This window comes from Pogoniulus pusillus, chromosome 6, assembly GCF_015220805.1.
Source record: "Pogoniulus pusillus isolate bPogPus1 chromosome 6, bPogPus1.pri, whole genome shotgun sequence".
In the NCBI taxonomy this organism is placed as follows: Eukaryota; Metazoa; Chordata; class Aves; order Piciformes; family Lybiidae; genus Pogoniulus; species Pogoniulus pusillus.
In genome coordinates, this window is record NC_087269.1 from 46,371,401 (window position 1) to 46,390,242 (window position 18,842).

Genomic DNA, 18,842 nt, shown 5'->3' on the forward strand with positions numbered 1-18,842 from the left:
GAAGCTGATATAACAAGGCCCTGGATTCCCTTGATTTCCAGTGGAAGCTGAAGGCATTTGGCACTTTGCAAGTCACATCTGGACCCCACACAGCTAGAGAGCAACTTTCTGTCTTCTGTAGCTGTTGCTCTGCAGCACCAAATTAAATCAGAGATGTCTGGATTCAAACACCCAGAGTGTTCAGCAAATATCTAGTTCTCTGGACTGAGTCTGTGCTTGCCTCTTAGCAGAATTTCGTTCTTTGCATTTAACACCATCTGCTATTGCTACATACTTACTGGCCATACTCTAGTTCCCAAACACTGGCTGTCTCCAGTACTTAATGCCAAAACATTGTCATTGTTTCCTATTCTCAACCTTTTCCCCCTTTCCTCAGCCTCCTTTTAAAAACATGCTAATGAGAGGGAGGCTGAAGGTTAAATCACAGCAAACAGCAGAACATAGTTTACAAGTGCACTCTTAGCCTCTATGGAAGCTTTTGCTAAAGATGAGAGATAGGAGGCTAAGAAATAGCTTGAGTGAGGCATATCAAAACCCCTCCATTAGGGTCAGAGTCATTAAAGCACTAAAGACTTTCTAACAAGTATTGTGCTGAGTAAAAGTTTTCCACTGGAGCGCGGATACTGGTGAGAGCTTTTGGAGTGTGTCAGTTAATCACTATTCATCCACTTTGACAGCTTGAAATATTATTCACTTATTTGGCTGGTTCAAATTTGTCAGACTTGACCATGTTGTAAGTTAGCATGAACCATATCAATAGGGAGCCAACTGGCAAATGTGCACATTGGACCTAATAAAACACATCTGGCCAAACAATCAAGCAACACTGATCACTGTATCACTCACGAGCACAAATTAACAGCAACTGTCTTTGAGACTACCATGCTAAACAGGAAGCAATAACCTGCTCCCTATTATTTTACTAAGCATCTTCTAAATGGTTAACCAAAGGAGAAAACCACCATGACATTCTCTTTCTGAGACATTCCATCGCTTGGTTAAAGCTGCATAAATATTTTAGATGTCTTGGGTCATTTGCTGATACAAATCTGCTTATGACAGAAGCTGTCTCTCAAGTCAGAGAGCTTTTTCAGCCAAGGAAGCCCCATTTACACAGGAAGGCACAGGACATCTCACACGTCCAGGATTAGGCCATCGTGTGAATTCACAGTGGGAAAGTTAGTCACATGCAGTCACTGTTTGGTTAAACACATCCAACAGCAGGTACCTGAGTGCTGCTGTTAAGCCCGGGACAACACTTAACAGTCTCTGCCCTGAAGCAGTAAGTACCAGGCATGCTAACTTCCACAGCATCCTTTGCTCTGCGACAGAAGCACACAGCACAACTGCCCTACCGAAGACCTCAAAGATCTCAAAAGCAATGCAGCAAAATTATCCAAGAACGGTCCTTTCAGGGATAAAGAAAGCTTAACCACTTACGGCTGTGCACTGAACCCTCTGGTCCTTTCAGGGGCTCCTGGGAAGCAGCTATACACGCTGCTCAAGGATTTCAATCTTTAGGCAAAACAAGCTTGACATCCCTGTCGGCATCTCTGCTGAGAACAGACACCAGCCTTACACAAAAACCTTCCAACGTGACTTTCTGTTATCTGTGGAAGAACTGAATACTGCAGGCAGGGGGAGGAGAGGTCATAGAGGAAGCAGTAGTTAACGGGGTAAAGCGAGTGTTATAATCCCCAAATTGCAGTTGGGCTGAACGTTTTCAGACAATTTGCCTGTCTAAACCAAGACAGTATCATTTTTCTTTCTTCTAGGAGAGGGTTAAGAATAATCTGAAGCTTGGAAAATGGTTGCTGTTGATACTAGTGAGGCCTTCTCTTTAACTAGATCCTTCAGGAAAAAACAAATTAATCAACAGCCAGCTGAAGTGGGTTTAATGATTGCATTCTGCATACAATCAGCTTTTCCCTTTTCAAGGGCCATCAATATGTCAAGGGAAGACATATCTGAAGGATATAGCTCTTAACATCAAGGTTATCTATTCTCCACAAGGCTCCCACTCCTTACTGGGCTGATACTTTACACTGCCTGTGTCTAACATTTTCATCAACTCTGCAATCAATCAAGGTAATAATGTTGTGCAAAAAATCAATTAACAACGCAATTAAACTTTCCTTATTATCTCAAAGGGCTGAAATAATACCTAAAGGGAAGATAGACTCACTGAATGCAGACATCCATAACCCAATGCGAGAGTGAATTATGAGGTTAGACAGATGCAGGCATGTACTGGCGCTGTTATTTTCAAAGGGATATATCTCATCCAGGCAGTGTATCAGTCACCACCAATCCCATACCCTAAAATTCCAAATTACTTTTAAGAAATATACGATGTGCAATATCCATTTCATATTCTCTTTTAGAGATAAACCCCCCAAAATCTGAACAGGAGTATTATTCAAAGACAAAATGATCTTTCAGAGAGAACATAAAATATAAAAGCTATAATAACATTTACATCTGTATACCACCCATGTCTGTAAATGCAGGTCATCAATTATACATAATCTGTGGTGAATAAGGAATAGAAGAGGCAGCACAACACTTAAAGCCCAAAGGCTCAAATCTGCAAATACCTTGCATCACATACACTGAAGGAAGAGCCCCACTATAAATACATGTAGCAACCACAGCAAGAACTTAAGCAGTGCTCGCTGAAAACAAGGCAGAGGGCCCATATTATTTTGCAATTACATTCAACTCTTCTGGAAACATCACTCTCAAGAGCTGAGACTTTTAAAGGGCATTTGAAACAGACAATTAACCCCTCGTGTTGGGACAATTTGGGTTTTACCATAAAGACATTCACGAGCAAGGGCACTCAGCACACCCACACAATAGAGTTAACACAGTTAGGAACCCAGGTGCCATAGGCTTGTGTCAGAGCTTCACAGATAAGGGTTTGGTGGAGGGAGAAGGAAAGAACGCAGAAAGAACACATTTAAAACTAACTTCCATATGAGTGCCTATACTAATCCTTAGGGACAAACAAACAAAATGCTATACAGAGAAAATGGCCACAACCAAGCGAGGTGGTTTGGGTTTTTTGGACACCCAGAATTTTCTATTGCACAACCTGACCATTCCCCCTCAGCACCCCCTTACTCATTTCCTAGCACTTCTATACAACCTTCAGCCTCTGTTGTTTCGAGTTAACATAGGCAAAAAGTGAAAACAAAAAACATGTAAGGGAAACCTATGTCAGAGTGACAAGCTAGGATCACATCCTGTAACAACATCAGGAAAATGTGGAAGTGCAAAAGGGTTCCCTTAAACACTGCACTTGGAATTCCTGTGTTAAAAAAGTGCTGTGTGTGTCTGTGCTAGCAGAGATGTTCTACAAAGCAGTTCTCCCAGCAGGGTTTGCTTAAGCACTTAACAGCTGCAGTTTAGAAATGGCCTATTCTTACAATTAGCTCATGTAGCGCAAGTGGCTTTTGTGGACGAAGAAATCTTTTTCTCTCTCTCTTTTTTTTTTAATATATATAATTTTCCCTGGGTTTGCCTTTGTCTTGCACTTCCTGCTCTTCCTCCTGTTACCCCCCATGCTGCGGAGTCAGTCATGGATGAGACACAAATAAGTGCAGCTGAAATGTAACGGAATTTTTGAAACATTACATACACTTCTCGCATGGATTTGGAGCATTAATGTTTTTCCAGGATTACTATCTTAACCTTTAGGAAGATAATTAATATGTTTTCATTTTCAGTCACTTCATTGTGTGCCTATCAACTGGAACCATTCCTGCTGTGTATTTGATTCCGCTGACGATGGGGTGTGTTGGATTTTAAATGATGTGATAGCACTTCTGTTCCCTATATACTCTAGTTTATGTGTTATTCATGACCTGCATTTGGAGACATGGATGATACACAGATGTAAATTTTATTAAAGCTTTGGTGGTTTAGATTCACAGTGAAGGATTTCTTTGTTTTCAAATAACTCTTTTAACCACCACAAATAGCCAGCAATACATGTCATTGTCTTGAGAGTTTTTTTTTCCTTCCTGTTAAGGTTTTTGATGAAGAGATTTTCTTTCTCTTCCTAGTGTTCTCTCTTCATCAAAATAAAAGGCAAGATAGATCGACAGGCAGCAGAGTTACACCTGCAGGACAATGCAGAAGTAACCTCCTTTTTTGTCATACCTCATTTATACAAAATCAGAACCAAAAGTTACTCCTTTTTTTTAATAGCAGACAGGGCTGCGGGGCCCAGTGGAAGAAGTCCACAACTGATAAAATTGTCAAATTGATTTCCCCCTTCAACATCACATTCACATCCCTGAAGAGTCCAAAATTAACATCACGATGCCAAATCATGATTCCCTACCTTCTTTTTTTCAATTGGATTAAAATGAGTTGAGATGATTTAATAGTTTTGTATCACTATGTGAAGATTTTGACTCTCTGACAGACATATGGCATTTCTCTGTTGCACTGGTACTGCGTAGGGGAAAAACTGAAGCAGAAATACGTACTTAAACGCATGGTGGGTTTCAGCCTGGTAAAACATTCTCCAGTCGGTAGTCAGAAGCAATCTTTGTGATGGACAGATTAAAAAACATTAGATTTTTCCACTGTCATTTACTGAGGCAAAGGGTGACCACGTAGATCTGTGTTGTCTGGGCTGGTGAATCTTTAAAACAGTTGTGTAAGGCTACTATACCTAAACAAATACACCCACATAACTCTAGACTGAAAGAAAAGCAGTCTCAAAACTCAGGCTTAATAACTAGTAATCCTGTCATTTGAGAGTATGGCTTTTTTATACATCTTTAGATACTGTTTCTCAATGAAGCTGAAGTGACTTCAAATGTAGTCCTGGAGTTCCCTCATTTTTTGCTTTGAAAGAAAACTTTTACTGTCGATTACTACTAGTAGTAGTAGTAGTAGTATTTCTGTTTTTTATCCATTAATCCTATAATACATAGCAGCAGCCTCCTTGCAGAATTTAAATATTCAGAAGCTGCAGGAAACAGATGTTTTTTCTCTGAAATTCAAGGGGTTTGTTGTAAAATCTAACTGGGAGTAATTTAGTCAAATGCTGTAATGAGCTGACCAAGAACACAACTTACTACATTTTCTTCAATGGGAGCAGTGCGCTGGATAGCAGCAGCTTGCGCTCCCCAATGTACCATCTTACAGAGGACTTCATATTCTGTTGTGAACAGTTCCTGAGAGAGAGCTCTCCATCTGACAGAAAGAATCAATCTAATGTCACCTACTCTTTACCTCCAATTTTCTACTAGCATCACCTCTGTCTGATGCAATCCTGCTAACGTTTCGCTGCAGATACCTGCTGTTTCACCTCACATGCCGCTAAGGCTCGCTCGTTTGGAGCAATTTTGGAAAAGTGCTTTGGAGCTTTATGAAACAAAGGACAATTTTTGAAACTGAACCAAACTGTAACGTAATTCAGAAGGACACTGCAAACCTTCTCCTAAGTCTTTGATGCTTCATTATGACAATAATAAGGCTCCAAACTCCTTCTTCACCAGTCACATCAAAGTCAGCTCAGAACAGCTCAAGGGACCATTTCTGCAAGTGATAAAACAGTATGTCAGAGAATCAGAATCAGTCAGGGTTGGAAGGGACCACAAGGATCAGCCAGTTCCAACCCACCTGCCACGGGTAGGGACACCTCACACTAGAGCAGGCTGTCCAGAGACTCATCCAGCCTGGCCTTAAACACCTCCAAGGATGGGGCTTCGACCACCTCCCTGGGCAACCTGTTCCAGGGTCTCACCACCCTCAGGGTGAAGAACTTCTTCCTAACATCCAGTCTGAATCTACCCATTTCTAGCTTGGTTCCATTCCCCCCACTCCTATCACTACCTGGCATGCTACAAAGTCCCTCCCCAGCTTTCTTGTAGGCCCCCTTAAGATACTGAAAGGCCACAATAAAGTCATCTCAGAGCACTCTCCTCTCCAGACTGAGCAGCCCCAACTCCCTCAGTCTCTCCTTATAGGAGAGGTGCTCCTGTCCTCTGATCATGCTCATGGCCCCTCTCTGAACACATTCCAGCACATCCATACCCCTCTTACGACAAGGGCTCCAGAACTGGAGGCAGTATTCCAGGTGGGGTCTCACCAGTGCAGAGCAGAGGGGGAGGCTCAATTCCAGGTACATCCTGGGCACTGTGCGGTGTGGCCATACAACGTAAGGAACAACCCATTCTCTGCTGTGGAACGTAAGGTCAGGAGAATGTAGCACGTCTGGAAGCATCATCAGACTAAGTCATGCTGGGTTGCTGAGACTAGGAGGCTGTTCTATTTGTGACAAATGGCACAGGGTCAGCAGAAGATGAGGGGGAAAGGCCATTTTGCTTGATTTCAGTTCTCAAGTAGAACCTGATGCCACATAACAGGGAGCTGTTGAGGTAAAACGAAATTGTTACAATAAGAATTTAAAATAAAATTGCCTGCATGCCAAAGAGAACTTAGATGTAAGTTGGATGCCTCTGTAGCAATATGAGATTTCTGCCACTTCCCCAATGCATTTGTCTGCCTTAAACAATCTTTGTTAAAGCCAAGACAATATGCTTGAAGATCAGAAGGAGGTCAGGCATTGAATTAACACTGGCTGACTCAGTGCACTGTTTTTAGCAGCAATTATTTAACTGAACAAAATATTTTGCAGAGATCATAGAATCATAGAATCAACCAGGTTGGAAGAGACCTCCAAGATCATCCAGGCCAACCTAGCACCCAGCCCTAGCCAGTCAACTAGACCATGGCACTAAGTGCCTCATATTCAAGTAAGGAGAGAACTGGTCCAACCAAAAACCAAAGAAGCAGTGATCCACAGGGCTCAGACTGCTCTCCCTTTCTGAAGTAGTTCCACAGTACACATTCCCAGGAACCTCATGAGACCATTCTAGACTGTCGAGGGTCCATTCAGGTGACACCAGCCAACAAAGGAGGTGCTACAACAGAGGGTAAAACATTACCTTCCCTTTTTCTTCCATTGATTAGACCCTTTTGTTTGACACAGTAGCAAGGAAGAAGCTTGTTGCCTTCTAACACCAAATGACGTGGCAACAATATTTTTCCACTCTAAAGAAAATAAATTAATGTGATCTTTTATTTAGCCAAGCAACTGTGCAGGCCTGGTGAATCTGGCAGTCTTGTACAGCCTCCTTCCCTGTTTATAGTAATGATGGGTGAGTCCTGGACACACATGGCTCTAGAATTTATTGACTTCAAGTGCAATTAATATCCAGGCCTCTGAGAAGCTTATATAAAGCTATTACTCTGTTCAAAGAGGGGGAAAAAAAAAAAGACTGTGGTGTGGTTATTCTGCAAGTTATTTTTCTGTTTCTCTTTGTCTGAAAAAGGAAAGGGGCAGAGGGGGATGACTGCTGCATAATTATAAATCTTCTGAAATTGTAGCTCAGCAAAAGACTTTTCAAATAAAACGCTTCCCAGAAAAGAATATTTGGCAGCGTTTGGCTCTTGTTTTGCCTAATAACCATTAAAAGTCTGCCCTAGTAAACCATTTTACTGCAACGTTTGAAATGGCAGAGTTTACATTTTCTGTAATGAATAGTTGCAGAGCATTAAAGCAACATCTCATCGGCAAAGCAGCTCCTTATCCTCGCTTTGTCTCAATTGCTTCTTTTACATTTCATTCTCAATGACATGTCAGCCGTCTCTCACCAACCTCAAAGGAAAGTTGAATGCAGGGCTTACAAAGTTAAGCTGACATTTGCTCTCTTCCAATAAAAAATATTTAGTCCATTAAACATAAATACCTGTCATTATGATACATGGACTGGGTACAAGCCTCCCGTTTCCCTCTGATGTTTATTACATCCAAACAACTGCAGTGCCTGCATGTTTTCAACTTTAGTGTATTGATTAAACTTTTAAATGGCTGCCATATAACCCAGGGACATCAGGAAGATTAATTTGCGTCAATGTTCATCTGTAATTCATTAGCCATTTATTCTTTACAACCACATGGGCTATCAAGAAAATGCAGGCCATTTTTCACTCTGCACAGGCTTGGGAACAGATCCTGAAATTTGTGCTGCATACAAATAAGCTCCCCAGGCCCGGCCACTTAAACTGCTTGGCTTTTCAGAAGTTAAAGTCAGGAATAACAGCAGAGAAAAGGGAACATAAAACCCAGAAATGGACAAAATATACGTCCTCGGGGTACGAGGGATTTAACTGAGTTTGTCCACTGTCTTTTCATCCATGGATTATGGTTTCTTATTTCAGTCAGATTAAAATAGCTGAAACTTGTTTCTGTGCAAAGGCCATAAATAAAATGAGTTGCACCCCCCTCTAATATCTTCTAAGATGCAGTTACTTGGAGAAAGCTAGAAAGCAGCAGTGAAGTATAAAAAACTCATGCCTCAAGGAGGTTGTAGCTGTGAATCTAAGAAAAGGATGCTGTTTTAACCAACTCTCACATTTATTGTGGATTCCGGCCCTGTCTTTATTTGGTGAAGTGCCCAACTAAATACTGGTATGTTTCCTTAGGGTAGAGGTAAGCCATCTGGCTCCCTGATTTGCCCTACTGACCCCCTGGCACAGTATGACGTGCATATTAAATAAGGAAAAGGAATGAGAGCAGCTCTAAAGCAAACAAAAAATGCACATGAATGTTACATTTACAACATGGAGAGACCAATTAAATGCATCCTGGTTTCTTTCATCTTCACTGCTTATAAATAAAGCGGCATCACTGTGCTAGGTAAACATGTAAGGGTAGGGCATTACACTCGCTGAGCCTAAAGCCAGCAATCTAGATTCCAGAAAGGAAATCTCACCTAAGACAAATCTGACAGGTTCCCTCTTGCAAACAGAAGCATAAGCACTCCTGTAACAAACAGAGACATCTCCACACAGGCCTAATACATTTTTTAGGATATAATGATTTCTGTCTAACAGCAACAGAGCCTGTGCTGCCATTTTAACATGTGGATTTATGCCTGCGTTTGAAAATAGGGAAGAATGGGCAACCTGCTTGTAGTCACCAGCAGTGAGCAGTCACCAGCTTACTGTTAAACATCAATATGGGTGAAGAGAATCCTGGACAGAGCACCCAAATCCAGCCATAGCATGGATGCAAAAGAACAAATACAGTAAGCCAAACGATGATGGTGTGTCAGAAAGTTTGTGGGACCGAAGCAGGCAATCTAAAACATGGCCCTGGAATTCTAAGAAATTATTTCACAGCTTGGCCCAATAAAGAGCTTCTACAAATATTTAGAGAAGGGAAACAATGTATGTGTGACTGACAAAATGTGCTGTGAATGTATTCTCCTCTATGTTGTAATCCTCACAGTGTAAGGCTGATGCCATACTCGACTTGCCTGGACCGTCCAGCCTCTTAATATCCATAGGAAGTTTTGGTCTCTCTGCAAGATGTTCTCTACTAAGGCACAACAGAGAACAATAGCCCCTAATCAAGTCCAAGTTATAGACAAGAAGCGATGATGGAGCTGAACAGCCTGAGTTGTGGAACAGGAAGAGGTTTTTGGCCTATATCCTCCAGCAGCTTAGCCCCAAAGAAATAAATGCTATCCTGTCTTTATCTCATTAGCCAAATGTGCTAGTTTGAAGCTAGCTAAATGTTGTGGTGAGAACAACTACGTCACAGGCTGTGAAAAGGAAACAATGGTGATTGCACTTACAGGCTTGCTGAGATGTATAAGAGCAAGAATCCAAACATAGATAAGACATTCAGTCACTGCCTGGGCTTTGAGCTGCATTTCTCTCTCTCTAACCTAACCTGATTAATACACCTGCTTCCTAACCCCCCCGGCCGACCTCCATTCTTCCTTGGGCACAAGGCAACGTCTAGGGTAAGGTAGAGAGGGGTGGGAGAAGGTGGAAGGGTGGTTGGGAGCCCCTCCTGGGGACTCAGGTTTCTGGGAGGGCTGTTGTGTTTCTGTATTACCTTTTACCTTGTCTATTTCTGTATATAACTGAATATACTGTAAATATCTGCTTGCATATTGTGCTAAGCTGTAAATAATAAGCTTCATTCAATTTCCAGAGCTGACTGAGTCTAGTCTGGGTGATTTCCAAAGTGTGGGGGGCAAGTAACACCCAAACCATCACACCAAAAACCTGCCAGTTGGTGCATGCCTCTGCAGTTTGTATACCACTAAATCTACAGGTGAGCTTGCCTTGTGGCATTTCTTGGTCAGCTGACTGGCTTGTAAATGCCCAGAAATCATTGACCTAAACAAATGTAAAATTATCAGATATGCAAGGATATACTAAAAGTGACTTTTGGATATGTTTTAGTTTTTTATTACATGCTTGAAATTTAGAGTGAGTTCACTGAAAGATTGATTAGAGTTCATCAATCTCGCAAGCAAACCTGAGCTGATTTGTGGTTTCATTTTGCACAAATACTTCCAACAGGCAGGAAAAAAATGAATGAGTTTTTGGTCAGATATTTGGATTCCTTTGACTCTGAAAGTTGAGTCAAAAAGAATGTTGGGAAATGAGCCAGTTACAAGCCATATGTACAGGCAAAAAAGTCCATTTATCCAAATCTGGATAGTTTTATGCTGTACACATAAGTTAAGTCACTCTGGTCTGCATTTTGCCCAACTGCACAAGGAAAAGATAAAAATCTCAGCTTCTATTTTTTTTCATTTCATTTTGTCAGCTTTAGTTAGACCTACAAATTAATGTAAAGACAATTAATTTATAATGAATTCATTATCTGCTATGACAGAAGACATACCAGAAACTTCCGCAATGAAAACACTCAGCTAACGAGTGAGTTGGAAAGATTGCAAAATTGACCTAGTCTAAGCAGACAAAAAAGCTACAGTGTTAATCATAAGGAAAGCAAAACAAATTGCAGCACAACCAAGGAGTTTCTATTGCATGGGGGGGCGGAATCTTAGTATGCAAAACAGTTGCAGGTGTCCTAGAATGGAGATATCAATTTAGTGGAAAATTTTACAGCTTTATTTCTGCAGATATCAAAAGCTAGCTGATGGTGCTCACTAAAGTGTGGTTTCCTTGGGAAAGTTTAGCTTTGTTTCCTATTTGTTAGCATTTACTTACAGCATAACACAGTTAATGTGCAGCAAGAGCTTGGGGTTTAGGCATTTAACGTACCTGGTGGAATGTATCTGTAACACCAGTGATACAGCAAAGGAGAAGAAATCCCATAGAGAGGCTCACCAATCCTGGAATCTAATTAAATCTTGACATATTAGGTACTGCAACCCAGGAGATCATTTACTATTGTGACCACGTTGTAAAACTTCCTTGCTGGGAATGTCCCTTACAGCCTGTGTGCCACAGCCCTGTGGCACGGGAGCAGGCTAGCGCAGCTCACCAACGCGCCCAGCCTCTCTCATGCTGCAGGAATCTCCAAATGGGAAGGCTAGATGGCTTTGAACTTGTGCTTACACCAGGGGGGCCTAAAGCAGTGGGCTCAGGACTCAGCCATTTGTTTTCATTTTCATATAATGATGTGTCTAGCTCTCCTGGTTGCACAGAAAACTGTATCAACTCGAACCATATGTTAACAGAGGCAGCAATATGTTCTTAAATTGGCAGACAGCTCAGAATGACAATTCAGAGAGATATGAACTATTTTCAATCATCTCAATAGGGTGTTAACTCTGAAACCTAAACATTGCCTCTATGTATATTGTTTTAACCATTTCACTGCTAAATACTTTGAGCAAGATAGCTAACCTGCTCCTCCACAGTTCTCCAAGACAAAACATCCCAACTTGTAATTGGAAAGCATCTCTCTGTATAAACTGGCTTAGTTACATACTTGGCTCAATCATGTGAACATCTCATAATCGTTGTATTTATCCTTACACAATCAGAAGGCAGCGAAGAGCTGTCATCTCCTTTTCACAGAGGGAGAACAAAATGCAAGAACATGACAAAAAGGAACCAGAACACAGATCATGTGAGCTTAAGCCTTTTGCCTGAACAGGTAGATTAGCCGCCCCTTCTACACAGAAGTTATGTGGAAACAGAAAAGCTCACTGAATTAAAATAAGAGGCTGAATATTTAAGAGTAGTATGATCCATATATGTAGCAGATTTACTTTTTAAAAGATTGTGTGTAGTTCAGTTTCAATGAGTTCTGTTCTTTCACTGAATGCAACAGAATTTCCAAGGATTTGCACAAACACAGGGCCACGTTACACACAGCAAGGAAACTTCTGCCCTTAGCTCCAGCTGGTCAATTTCCTTAACACAGTATCTTACCCTTAGGCCACAGTACACAACAAAATAAACACAGGTCAAATGCAAATCTTAAAACTGGCAGAAGCTGGTCAAATAAACACAGGATCTGGTTTAGTAGCACCTTTAAAAATCATACTAAACTAATGCACAAAAAGAAAATAACCAACCATTAAAATACATTTGTTTAGGTCTCAGGTACCATTCTTACACGGTTTTCCCCTTCATTTTGTGGCCAATCGGGCAAACAGGGTGGCAGGCAGTAAAACTGAATCTGCTTTCCTATCCAGCAAGTATTTCAATTTTTGAGTCACAGTAATAAATGCATCTGATCTGAAATGGAAGCTGGCTATTTATTACTCAGGTGTCAACTCAGGTTAGAAGAATGCAGTTAGCATGATAAAGTCTGGCTGGACTACATGGGTAAAGGTGGCTTCGTGTTCTGATAACAGCATAAGTCCCTTTCAAACAACTGCCTGCAAAAACTCTATCCAGTTTGTGAAGTATTCTGTGATGAAAGGCACTCTACACATGTAAAATATTATTACTACATTTGCAAAATGAAATTTCTAAGAGAAAAAGCACAGAACATGCCAACAACAATAAAACAATCAATTGCAACATGATGCAATAAGTTGCAATAAATTGCTTTGTAGACAAGGATTAAATTGTTTCAGCACCAGCCACCCAATTCAGCTTAACTAACAAATAGAAACAAGAAACGAGAACCATTTGCTTAAAAAGCTCATAACTGTCAATATGTTCAGAACGCCAGCGTGTCCTGCCACACCTAATAGCTCTGTCAAGGTGGCCTCTCGGGAACTGCTCTTTCCCATTCCCTGCAGACTTCACTTGCAGAGTTTCCTTACAGACTCTTACTGTATTTGCCAGCACTGGGTCTCTGCTTGGGGTCTGAGCTTGAGATAATCCAGATCCACGCACACAGCCCCCCTCTTATCATTCCCCGCCTTCAGAATCACTCATCGCAGCTTAAGCTTGTCTGGTTTGCACTGGCAATGACCTGGATGTTGCACATGCTACAGTGCAATAAGAGACCAATATCAGCAACGAGACTGCTCGTGCAGTGTTCATTCTCCATAAAGATGTGCTTAACCTTCTTCCAGCATTATTGTTGCAATATTTTTTCTGTGCACTGATTCTACAAATCGGCATTACCTTCTACTGGAAAAGAAGTGTATTCAGTTTTAAATCCTTGTCTTAAGCATTGCCTTTGAACAAAGGCTTTAAGAGCTTTTGCTTGCTGCTCCACAAGGTCTTTTATTAAATCATCATCTCAATTCCTAATACTTTCCTCTATTAAGACCTAAGATTGTAACTTTCTCTTCTCCGCACAGTTGTGTGCTATTTTAAGTGGCAGCATAACTGAGCCTCAAGATGACAGTTGGAAGGCTGATTGTCCATTTGTACCATGGCCTTTGCCTCACAACACAGGTTCTGTACAAGATGGGCAAATTGCTGCAAATAACATTTGGTAGACTGGAGGGTTACCACTCATTCCCATTGGATGAGTCACTTAAAGTATTGGCCATCGTATACAGAGCATCCAAAACTACTCTTGCTTGTTAAATAACCACATGGCACTGTGATATAAAGCAGTGAGTGAAACACACTTCTGGGGTGCAGTGATAGGAAGGCTCTATATTATGAATCAAGATTGTATGCATTTTAATAGTTGATTACTCTTCTGCAACATTAGTTACTAAAATAACTGCATACTATACTCTGACTGCCAAAGAAAAACTCATGTTCATAGGATGATATTTTCAAATTAACATATTTTGTGATTAATTTTTTAAGAGTTGTCCATAAGCACTACTTCAAACTAATTTAGGTGTTTGAGGGGAAAAAAACACACATAGGTCTAGCCCATGGAGATATTAAACTGGCAACAAAGAAAACCACTACACCTCTCTGACTTAAGAGCCAGCACCTAAGGTCTTCGTAGCATGATTGTAAAAAAAATAGATATCCAGAGTCCAAACATGTATTCTGCCACACTGGTCCACACACACACACACATCTCTATGCTGTGAAGAAACAATTTTCTGCTCCATTTTCCTGGCCATCTGGGCAAGAAATTGGTGCAAACCCTCTGGTGGGACAATTCTGAGTCCCATGGTCATCCTGGCTGCGGTGTGGCCTAGGTGCACTTGCTGAAATCAGGGCAAGTGGGCACATCACTAAGCACTGTGAGTCACAGTGCAAGGGAGAGCTAAGAGAGGATTATTAACAGATGATGCAGTGTGAGAGAGGAAACGAAAATAAATTGTCAGAAAGCACTGCAGAGGTAAAGGAAAACCCTATTTCCCTCCTAGAAATTTAGAATACACTCTAACCCTGCGACTACCTCTGCCTGGTGTTTTGGAATGAATGTGTCTGTAACTACCATGAACTGCATGAATTGCATGAATTGCATGCTGCCCACTCAAACATGCACTATTACTCTCAGGGGACTTGGAGTTTGCAAACTACAAGAGGTCAAGGCAGTATTCAGTCATCAAGGTCTTGGCACAGTCAAAATGGCAGCCTCTGCTGACATGTGCAGCAGTGGAGCATTAAATGCTTAGGTAACTTCACTAACGAAAACATAGGGCTAGAGACTTCCAGTCACTTATGCACCTGATCAACATTTTATGCATTGTTCACTCAATCTTAAAAGCTTGAGCCACATTGATCTCGCCCTTAGAGCCTAATGCTTAGCCACTTTAAAAACACTCACCTCCAGAGTTTAGATGTGTGTCTACAGAAATGAATCCTGCACACTCAGTCTGCTTCTGCTACCTTCACGGGGGGTGGTGCTGGCATTGGGAAATAAGCCCACTTCATTAGTTGCCCAAGTTGGGCTTTCCAGGTGGAGTTTTCAAAAGAGCTCAGTACTTCAGCTGTGGCCAGATATTCAGAAGAGCTTAACTCCCATTAGGCAATGAAAAGAAGCAGCCAGCATCTCAAAATGCTCTGTGTCCAGCAGCTTACACTGCTCTTATTGACTAAAGGAATCAGAAAACGGGCTCCTAAAAATTGCCAAATTTACCTTAATTAGGGTGTTTCCTTAATGCTCCATTGCTCAAATTCAAAATCATGTGACATTTGCTGCCTGTTCATGACACCCTGAAGAGGAGTTTCCCTTGCTGAGCACTCAGCAGCTGACTGTTTCCAGTGGGAGCTACTGTATTAATTTGTTTTTGCAAAATTCATTTTAGGATCACAGTTTGAAAGGAAAAAATAACTTTCAACTATGACACAGCTCAGAAATGCAGTATACTGAGGGAATACTTTACTTCAGTAAAATGGATTACATCTCAAAGCACAGTCTGCTTTTCCTCTACGCCTTCCCCAAGCAGTGGAGGGGACAAACTGTCAGCCTGGGGTCCACAAAAGACAGAATCTCAGGCAGCATTTTGCACACTTCAAAAACATCCATAAAATGACAGCACTGCAGTACAAATTCCCAAATTACACATGTTATCATGTACTGTGCCCTCTGAAAGTAGGTTTAGAACAGTATGACTTAGATTGTGCAGATTTTTTTCTCTGTGAAAGGACTTTAGAAAGGTCTGACTAACTTGACTATTTGGTTTATTCTCTGGCTTGAACAGCTAATTTTACTTTTTTGCCTAATCTCTTTGTAAGACAGTATCTTCAAAGAATTCATTTCAAAGCAGAGCACAACCCAAAACAAATGCTACCCTAGACAACAAACAAATATAAGTTCCTCTATTCCTACACAATGCAGAAGCTAGTAGCAAACAAAATTAACTCGGTGAAGAAATTATCTCTTTTCAATCAAAATATTCATTTCAGTGCAGCTTTTGAAACAGGAACAATTTTTTTTGCCTAAACAACAGAGCATAAAAAGGACCAATTTAATAATATAGGAATAGCTGGGAATTGAAGCCAGCATCTTTCATCGCTGAATTGAATTGCTTAAGTATGGCTTGCTTAGCAATGTAGAAATAACTACATCAAAACCTAATTGCAACCTAACAGCTTCTAAAGAGGATTTTGCATTGGTTTCTATGAGAAATTGCTTGTTTTGCAGACATATCAACAACCATTGGTATCAACTCTCATTACCAGGCAGAAATTACTGGACTTGGACACTTGCCCACAGAGGCTGTCCTTAACATCAGTAATTAGAGCTATCTATTCTGTCACTAATTTTGTTGTACCTATTCAGGGTTAAAACTCATTTCATGGCAGCTTTTTTATGCTAATACAAAAGTATTAGGGGGGAAAAAAAAAGTGGGACAAGAACTGCAGCTTGATGAAGACTTGCACAGTCAGATAGTTTAACAAGCAGTTAACAGTCCTTTGGTCACAAAAGTTGAATGACAAAAAAGGAGACAAAAAAGGTTTTTAATATCTCTGCAGTACTATACAGAATAAAGTCCTAGGAGTGAGCATTTTCGTCTGCAGAGTCCTGTCCCTAGTATATACTGCTGGCCATGTCCATGCATTCTGTTTTTCATACAGAATGCTTTATCTCCATTGCAGACCACATGTTTGAATCTAAGGGTCGAACCACAACAGCCCACATCACTTGTCCATTCCCTTGCAGTCAAAGTCGTTTTGCTGATAGGTTAACTCTGCAAGAATTCTTAAATCAGGTTGTCACAAAATAAGGCTGTTTCTGTAACACTACACTGGCAACTACGGATTTGTTTATGGCTCAAAAATGGTGTTAACTGTATTTGTTATTTCTTTTGTTTGTTTGTATTTTGTTCTGTTTTGTTACTTTGTGGTTGGTTTTTTTCCTCTTTCTTGGTGGTTTTGGTTGTTTGGTTGCTATTGGGTTTTGGGGTTTTTTTGGTTGGTTGTTTTTGGTATTTTTTTTTCCCCATCTGAGTTGCATAAAGCAATCTCAACTTAGGCTGCACCATAAATTCAGACTCTGACAAACCATATTGACAAATACAAGGCCAAGAGAACTCTGCTTTCATGCAGCTTGGTTTTCATTTTAAAACAAAATATAAAGGGGAAGACAGAATTCTACTTTTCTATTCCTTTACTTAAAAATGTTAGCTGAAATTCAGCACTTTCCTAATCTGTTGCAAAGATGAGAAGTCTTGCAGAATAAGCAAGATTTTTCTTTGGCCACGTGCTACAATTATCCTTCTTCATACGAATACAGCTTGCAGATGTCAACCCAATATTTATGCCTTTATTTAAAGAAATAAATCATTTGGGAAACCTGCAAAAAAGCATTCTTCATGGTTTCATTTGAATTTCAAGGTTTAGAATCAAGTTTGGAATCAACAGCAATCAGAAGATGAAATACCAGAATTTTTAAGAGAAAGTCTATTCTTGCCCAGCTTTGAGAAAAAACTGCAGAAGGGATGTCTACTATGTCTGTGGTCTTAAACCCCTGTACTAACTGCTCTTATTCTCACATTGCATACTGCTTCCAAAACTCAAGATTAAAGATCTTGATATCATCAGCTGGAAACCATTCAATGGTGTGAAGAAGGAAGGTAGAGACAAGCAACATGGTACATGCCGCAGCAGAAAGAAAGTGGATGCAGTGTTGAGGATTTAGAGCACGGAAAAAGCATGTTAAAGACTGAGTGTTCCTGTGGTATTTGTGACATGCTGGTGTTTAAAAAGTGTGGGGGTAAGAGACTCATGAACAAAAAGGAAATACTGGTCTTTGAATCTGTGTTCCTAACTAACTTGTTTCGAGTTCTGCCACAGTCTTAGATGTGAGAAATGACATCAAGGGCAAAGGGTGACAGTGCAGAGATAAAGCAACAAGAAGGTATTTAAAACACTTGCCAAGAAAAAAGCACTCATCTGATAAAAATTTAGACAGGAAGGATGCCAAAAACCAGGAGAGACACAATGGAGAGATTTGATGAGGTGATTGCTGCTCCAGTTGTCAGGCTTGTCAGTAGAAAGGGGATGCCAGATTTTAACTCAAAAATAGTGTCAGCTTAGAAGTTACCTCCTTTTTCACCACATGTTTCTAATTACGATGACACTAGGAACTTACTTCTGGCAACTAGGAATAAAACTGTTTGCAATTTAGCCTAATAGATTAGGTAGAAGGGGGTTTCAATATCTTAAAATAGAGTAAGGAAAAGAAACCTGTTATGAAGAGTAAGTTCCCAGCAACTTGTGCAACTGCCACAATCCAAGAAAAATCTCAAGCTAGTTTTGGATTTGAATAATGGTGCATTAAAAAAAGACACTTGCTGGTAGGTGGAATCTGACAACTTTAGCCAAGCCATTTTTCTGTTTTACCTTGAACAACTTCTACGAAACGCTGTTCAGGTTAACTGCAGTGCTTCAGAAAACTAAGAAAATGAAGCTATTCTGACCCCTCAAAAAGAAAATGGGGCATGACTGAAACCTGTGGCATCCATAGTTTTTACAAAGCCAGCCTTCAGTAGTTTTCTGTATCGTTTTTAAGCATCCTAATTCCTCCTTTGAAGAAATTCATTGCATTATGTCTCGTTTCTGTTTTCTTCAGTCTTATGTGCATTGAGAGTCTACTGCCCTAACTGGGAGAAGCCACACAAAGCAAGGCACTGAAATGCCCCTTTGATATTAGGATGTTTCTAACACCAGGCCCAGCCTTTGGAATTGGAAGAGGCAACTGGAAAAGAGTA

General features: G+C 40.6%; 1 protein-coding gene across 4 annotated transcripts in view; it reads right to left on the reverse strand.

Annotated features, from left to right (window-relative positions):
* The window catches only part of LRMDA (leucine rich melanocyte differentiation associated), a 684,296-nt gene that overhangs the window by 12,913 nt on the left and 652,541 nt on the right, over positions 1-18,842 (reverse strand). The window contains exon 7 of one of the 4 annotated variants that reach the window (XM_064145509.1): positions 6,284-6,393. The exons of the other annotated variants lie outside the window; for them this stretch is intronic. Coding sequence (XP_064001579.1) covers positions 6,362-6,393 — 32 coding nt within the window. The 3' untranslated portion in view covers positions 6,284-6,361. Of the gene's footprint in view, positions 1-6,283; positions 6,394-18,842 lie in introns of those variants that run through there. 4 annotated transcript variants of the gene reach the window in all.